The sequence below is a fragment of the Parasteatoda tepidariorum genome, chromosome 12 (assembly GCF_982258835.1).
Source record: "Parasteatoda tepidariorum strain Cologne lab strain chromosome 12, Ptep-v5.0, whole genome shotgun sequence".
Classification (NCBI taxonomy): domain Eukaryota; kingdom Metazoa; phylum Arthropoda; class Arachnida; order Araneae; family Theridiidae; genus Parasteatoda; species Parasteatoda tepidariorum.
This window is the reverse complement of record NC_141766.1, coordinates 13,486,540-13,494,504: the sequence shown is the minus strand read 5'-3', so window position 1 is coordinate 13,494,504 and position 7,965 is coordinate 13,486,540. Positions and strand designations below refer to the sequence as shown.

At 28.4% G+C, this 7,965-nt stretch overlaps 1 protein-coding gene across 2 annotated transcripts in view; it reads right to left on the bottom strand.

Annotated features, from left to right (window-relative positions):
* The window catches only part of LOC107449508 (uncharacterized), a 43,560-nt gene that overhangs the window by 34,037 nt on the left and 1,558 nt on the right, over positions 1–7,965 (bottom strand). Inside the window, exons 2-3 of one of the 2 annotated variants that reach the window (XM_016065037.4) lie at positions 1,833–1,868; positions 620–632 (exon numbers count right to left, since the gene is read on the bottom strand). In XM_016065037.4, coding sequence (XP_015920523.1) covers positions 620–632; positions 1,833–1,868 — 49 coding nt within the window. Of the gene's footprint in view, positions 1–577; positions 633–1,832; positions 1,869–7,965 lie in introns of both variants that reach the window. The other variant, XM_087156157.1, reaches the window with a different exon arrangement.

Genomic DNA, 7,965 nt, shown 5'->3' with positions numbered 1-7,965 from the left:
ATATAAAAATTATAAGTTATAAGCCAGTTTAATATTGTCATATATTAAACATAAAAAGCTATTTTAATAAACCTTATCAAATTTGCTTGTTCTCTGACTCAAGGAACAACTGCCTAAACAAGAAAGACAAGCACAAAATAAAGTTTCGAGTTTAAACTGATGCATATATAAAAAGTTGATTTCTTCAAAAGAGCAATATTAATCACCCTTAACATTCATTAGACAATAGTCAAAAAGATATTACATGGTGCTGGAAGAAAAATGTAAAATGCTCACTTTTCAATGCAAGGGAAGCTTAAGAAGAAAAAAACTGCTTTTAATTTTAAGTATTATTCCAATAAAAAAATATAAACCACTCCAAAAGGATTAACTGATATTTTTTTTTAAAAAAAGCATGATAAAATATCCATTACCTGCAAATAAATTGCAGAAATCTTTTAAAATTTATTATAAATAAAGTGGGATTTCTGTTTTATTTTAAGTTATATCAGAAATCTACAAACAATGCATATGAGAGCATTCCTAAAAACCCCCCAATAGGTAAAGAATGTAACACTAATCATAAAATAAGGCATACTTAACATCAAGAAGCAGCAATATAGCAAAACTTGGTACTCACTCTTGTGCTCCGTCTAAAAAAAAAAAAAAAGAGGATAAAACTAAGAATATGAATTAGTAAAAAGAGTATGTTGCATTTTAAAATCACAAAATAAGACTTTTCTATCTATTCAAATTTAAGTAATCACTTTATAATGATAGAAATGAGACACCAGTGTCAGGAGAAAAAAACACTTAAAATAAGTACAGACCCAGACTGAATTTAAACATATAAATTTCATGATCCAGGGGAGACACCTTAATTTCGGGGTGCACAACATGCGCCTCGTGGGAGCTTCTGAACGCAGTGAAAATTTTGTTAGAAAAATAAAAAATCAAACATTTTGTACTGGACATTTGAGTTACTTATTAATGCATTTGTGTTTACACTGATTCTACTGTAAGTCTACATGGTTTCAAAAGACCCAATATTTTTTATACAATATGCAAATTTCAAATTAAGAGTAATTTTGGTAGCCAATTTCATCAAATCTAAGTAATGTTTCGATCGCTTTTCGGCATTTCTAACAACCCATTTCCATATGGTTCTTAAGATTCTGCTACATTACGATTTGATAAATTGTGCATTTAATTGACTATCGTTTGCGTACTATTTTGTGATGATTGCATTGTAAATCCAAGTTGCCTTTCAATCATTTTTTTTGGTAGTTTTTGCAATGGTTTCTCAGTTTGGAAAGCTCGCAATTGAGATTCTAAAACAACCAACTCAGTTGCTGTGAAGATTCAGTTGTTGAAATTATCAAATTTCATTTCTACAGATTTTATTTTCAGTTCTTCAACTTTAATCTAGCAGGTGTTGGGACTACAAATGACATTTCTTAGCATGAAGTCATATTTCACTTTATGTTTATTGCTTGTAACTATTGCAAACAAGTTGTTAAACTGTACATTCTTCTTATACCCCTCTCCCCTTTCTCAGAATTGCTCTGATCTTTGACGAATATTGCAAAATATATACAGAACTAATTTCCCAAAATCGAAATATTTTACTACGCCTTAATTCGTACATCTAACAGCTGTTAGAATAGTAATCAACAAAATATTAAATTTTTTTTTACAGTACTTTATGCTTTAAGGTGTTATATCTTAAAAGAATACTTCAATTAGAACAAACAAAACAGGTTCAAAGCATTAAATAATGAAACCTTAAGGACAAAGTTTAAAGTGATATAGCTTAATAATCTACTTTAAAAATATCTATTATTGAAACATACCTTTTGTATTTTTTGCTTTCCTTCTTCGCCACTAAGCTAAAAACAAAAAATATTATGAGAAAATATATAAAACAAGCAAAGACAATTTTCTACTACATTTATAAGAATCTAAAATCAGGTTTTGTCAGTATATCTTTTTTTAAAAACAATTCATAAGCCTTTATATTCAAAAATGGGATAAATTGTAAGTGGAATAACTGTTGGCTCTGAAACTCAGTTTTTTTTTTTTAAAAAAACTTTTTTCTGTGGAAAAAAAAAAGACAGAAATAAAAATATTTTTAACATAAGACATACCCTCCAACTGCTACGGAATTTCCGTAGTTTCAGAAATCTTCTTTTCAGACGGTAGCAAAATCAATGTCTTAATATTTAAAAAAAATTATTTTTAGCGTAACTTTTCCACTATTACTTATAAAAGTGCAGGCCATATGGCTAGATTCTTAAGTTCTGATAAAAGTTTTATGAGAGATCCATTTGCTTTAAAAATTTCTACTTTGGTTTGCTACCACTAGAAAGAATTATTTTCAAAATCTTCATAAGTTGGAGGGTATGATAAGACATGGAGATTACGGCTGATTTTAGTAATCACTTCTCTGTGTAATTATGTTTTTATTTCATAATGCAAAAATATCACTCACATTTTATATGTTAATATAATGGCACTCAAAATTTTCATTTTGTCCTGTTAAGGGGCAGATGAGATTGGTGTTAAATGTGAAAGCAAAAGCTTGGAAATACTAATATATTTCTAATAAGTAAACAAGTAATGGAGTGGTCATTTTTCTCCTTGTCTAGGGCTGGAGAGAGAGCGGTTGAGAAGCATTAACAAGGTTCAGTAGCAAAAAGACAAGTGATGAGAGTGATGCTGACTTCATTTCATTTGTAAGTTTCATAATTGGATATCAATGAATCTTTTTCTTCTACATTGAAATAATTTTATAATGTTTCCCCTATGTAAGTTGTAGGGATGTAACAAATATTCGGCCCAGCCGAATACTGAAGTTATTCGGCCGAATAATGAAGCTTTTATATTTAACAGTAGTAATGAGTTCTTATTTTAAATAAAATATATAAATCACAAGTATAATTAGTTAAGATATGCTATTATTAATTATTTAGATTTGTGAAAGCCTTATCGTTGGCATCAAGATATTTAAAATATTACAAAAAAATACATCAAGTTGTTAAATTTTTTTTAAATATAGAAAGTTTGAAAAAGCAAATTCTTTAATATTTATTTCATTTTTAATTTAAAATTTGAAAATTATTTAAATACAAAATTAAAATTTCAAAAGTGAAACTTTTTAAAAAGTTCTTAATTTTCTGGGTTTTAATAATTTTTCTGACAAAAAAGAAAGTTAAGAATACATTTAACAGTAGTAATGAGTTCTTATTTTAAATAAAATAGCAGATAAATTACAAGTATAACTATAACTAAAATATGCTATTATTAATTATTTAGATCAGGGTTGGGTTTTTGACGTCAAAAAGTGGTTTTTGACATGACAAGGGTATAATACTGGTTTAAACCGTCAAAAATGTCAAAAACTTAAGTTTGCCAAGAAAATATATAAACTTCAAAACTACCAACAGTTGCCATGCATTATCTTGAAATTTAATTATACTATAGGTAATCAGCAGGTTTTAAAATATTTTTTAATTAAAATTAAGGTAAAATAACAGATTTAAAATCTCAGAAATTTATATTCAAATGCATGTGCAGAAAAATTTTGCACAAAAATTGTTTAAATATTTATATTTAAAAAAATTTTTTTTTTCTTTTTGATACTTAAGAAAATTAAAAGTTTATTACTATGCATTTTTGACATATAAGGAACATACAAGTTATGTTGTATAAATACAAACTTGATATAAGATACAAGTGTATAAAATTTTTTTTTTAATGTTATACCGAATATCTTTATTATCCAGTATGTTAATTTGAATTTAAAAGTAGTTATATTTATGAATAATGATAAATATAATTCATATTGTTTATTATATTTATATATAATTATTACACTTATCATTTTAAAACAATTTTTATCTCTTAATTTTTTTTCTCCACTTGTATTAAGAATACAAATAATGCATATCTTGAAAGCAAGAAGTAATTATTCAACAGCTGAATATTTAGATATTCAACAAAACTATATCATATTCAGCAAAATGAAATTCACAAGTATTTGGATAAACTAAATTTTCAGCATAGTAAATGAATAGGCTGAATATACTGTAAATCGACACTAACTACTCTGTGTATTTAACAGAAAGCACTTAAATTTGTATTGTCTTATGTTAAAAAGATTATTAAGAAGATTTAAAAGATTTTTCTTTAAAAGAAGATGTCTAATGTACAAAACTGCTAATGTTTATTTTTAAAAATGTCTAATTTTTAGTATAATCTATACTGTACACTAAATTTGGTTATAAATAAATTTCTTAATATCACTGCAGATTTTCAATAACACATGAAAATGAATACATAATATTACAAAAGATGCGAGTTTTCAAAAGTACAAGATTTTGGTTACTATTCAAAATATAAGTGTTTCTTCAAAATTTAAAATTTATTTTTTCTAGAACATATTTAGAAACACTATCCTTTAAAAAATATATAAATTTTATGTATTAATTAAATTTCACATATGAATATAGGTTTTTGACATTTTCGACAGTGAGGTTTTTGACGTGACGGTTTAAACTGTCACATGTCAAAAACCTGCCAACCCTGATTTAGATTTATAAAAGCCATATTGCCTTGTTATTGGCATCAAGATATTTAAATTATTAAAAAAAAAAATCAAGCTGTTAAATTTTTTTTTAATATACGAGAATAAAAAAGCAATTTTGTTAATATTTATTTCATTTTTAATTTAAAATTTGAAAATTACTTTAATTACAATCAAAAGAGACATTTTTAAAAAGTAAGTATTCGGCCTAAAATTTGGCCGAATATTCGGTATTCGGCTCCATCACTAGTAAGTTGTACTTGAGGGGTCAAGCTACTTTGGCCCCATTCCAGTTTTGACAACATTCATCCTCTCACTGGAATCCCCACTCCTTTAACAAAGCAAAAATTAAGAATCTTAAAATAGTATGATTGTTCATCATCAAAAATACATGTCACCAGTGACAGTGCCAAATTTTTACCTTTTGTAAAAAAGAAAATTAAAAAAAATAAAACAATTTTTTAGTGTAAGTACTGATAACCCATTAACTTGTGTGCTCGAGTTAATTCGAGAGTGCTAACAGGCCAAACTGTGCACACTCGAGATAATTCGAGAGGCATTGTATTTTTATGCTGCTATAATTTTTCACTCTAATTGAAAATAACAATGTGAAAGTCTAGAAAAAATTAGTTTTATTGATATTTATCATTTACATAGGATTGTATATGACACTTATTTATTTAAAAATAAAATATAGCCTTTTTCCGTGGAACAAAAGAGCAGTATATCAAAATTGTCCACCAAAAGAAAAGACAATGTTCATAAGTTTTTTTTATACTATTAGAAAATTGATTTTTTTGGCCGATTTTCAAAAAAATCTGGGTTAAGGGGTTAACAAGGCTCGCCAAAAGTAGGATCAGGCAATTTTTGCAAACCTGGTTTGTTATGGGTTAATTATTCAGATTGTAAAGGGTTAACGACATGAAACTAATCTGTATTTCCTTTTTATAGATTTCATTGAAACTGAATTGTAAAATTAAGAGCCAGGGGTCTGTCTAGGTTTTTCTGAAAGGTACCTATTTTGTGAAAATTTAGACATAATTTGTGAAAAATTAAAAGTTATATTTAAAAATCAACACAAAAACATAGTAAAAATATAGATTTATCGTTTCTTAAGGGATACAAAAATAAAATTTTGAGAAAAAGTATTTTGTGAAACTACCGTTTTTCTTAAAATTGAATTTGTGAAACTACCGTTTTTCCTTAAGTTGAATTTGTGAAGGTACCGCTAAACGGTAGTAAATTCGGCCTGGACAGACCCCTGAGAGCAGAAATTAAAATAAGCAATTTTTATAGTGTGACAATTTATAGCAAACTGCCAGCCCCCTTATCCACATTCTTTAAGAATGCTTCACTCTCCTCATAGAGTATCATTCTAGGCAAAATATATTAAGGAAAGAACCAATATATTAATGAAAGAACATGTTTTATCCCTTTTGCTTGCATAGCCCCCCCCCCCACACACACATCCCTTTAATTCCAAAAAGTGCTTTGCTGCCAAATCTCAAACTAAGTACCTTGGTCATTTCATCTGGAAAACCTCAATCTTGAGAAATTCACAGCCAGCCAAAATCCTGAAACCCCTAGGACGAAAATAAATTGAGAAGCTTGCTATGTTTAATTACTACAGAGAATATATCATATCCTTTGTTATGCAGAAATCACCTTATAAACTCACAAAGAAAAGAGCACCTGAAGTACTGAAATGAAACACACAAGGAAGCTTTCGTTGAGCTTAAAAATTTCAGTCTAGTCTGTCTAAGCTAAGTACTCATGCCCCCAAAATGTCTGAGGACGTCTGGTGCTATGGAAACAAGAATGGCGCATCTTAGATAGGGCAACTTTGATGATAGCTTGAATGAGAAGTATACCAGATTGGCTGACTCAGTCACCAGTAGAAGACTTATTTAATCTGATTCAAGAACTTTTTTTAAGATTCACATGGATATTTCTTTTTTTTACTTGAAATGATTCTCTTTACCCAATCGGTTGCTATTTTTTATATATATAATAATAAAAAAAATTGAACAAATTCTGCCATTAAGGGTAGTGCAGGTTTTTTTTCCCTGTTACTTTTTAATTTTGCGCTATTTAATACGAATGTTCATTAACTTATAGATGGTTAAATTTCTAAACTTGCACATTTTTTAAAGCAGTTAATTTATTTTATTAGTTGAATTTTCTGGTAAAAGTGAAGCGCTTAAACTTTCTAACTCTAATTTAAAAAGAAGCTAAAACTTTTGCTGAAAATAAAAATAGTTTATGTCACCTATGCCAGAGAAATATTAAATATTTTTTACTTTTCTTTTGTTGACAGAAAGCAAGTTACCACGCAACTAGCATGAAATCTTAAACTATCAACGATAATTTTTATCAACCAGGGGTCTGTCCAGGCCGAATTTACTACCGTTTAGCGGTACCTTCACAAAATACTTTCTCTTAAAATTTTATTTTTGTATCCCTTAAGAAACGATAAATCCATATTTTTGTGTAGATTTTTTAATATAATTTTCAATTTTTCACAATTTATGTCTAAATTTTCTCAAAATAGGTACCTCTCAGAAAAACCTAGACAGACCCCTGTCAACACCCATCAAACCATCTGAAGTTATCTTTGTTTTTTTTTAAAAAAAAATTATGCTTTCTAATTCTGGTTGATAGAGGTAATTTAAGGGCTTTTTCCTTAGCTTCATTAGCATTGTGCATAATTTTACGTGGATGTAATTTTAAAACTCTACCTTTTTTTAATTTAAAAGGCATTTCGCAAAATTCAAATAAGTAAAAGGATGAAAAATAGAAAAAAAACTTACAAAAATAAATGTGAATTTTTTTTTTCTAAAATAGAAGCTTTTGATAAAGAGAAAGATAAAAAAATAGGGAATCAAATGCTCTAAACAATGCTTATTTCTTCTTCACTCTAGGCATAACACAACAGACCGTAGAAAGAGATCCCTTTCTCTCGCCCAAACGACTCCTAAGCAGTGACCCCGCACCCCTACTTGAAATAGTCACAGACACAGGGGGAAGACTTCCGTATTGTGATCTGTGGCGAAATAATCGTCAAGTCTAGGAAACTTCCGGGCAGTGGCCAGTGAGAAACTTTAAAAAAAAAAAAAAAAAAAAAACATCACAGAAAGGGACCAACTCGTAGCCACCCCTGGAAAAACATCTACATGTTTCTTTTTTTAAAATTTGCAAGTTTAAAAACCTATTTGGCGATTGAAGTAGGCACAAAAGTACGAAAATATCCCCGCACACAGGTCCAGACGAAAGTCTGGAGTACTTATTTTAGACAAACGGTACATACACTGACAAAAGACTTGCCATTCATTATACATTCTGATGCTTCTTAAATAGAAAAGGATAGCAAGTCTGGCTCAACAGAGTAGCGAGAAAGAATA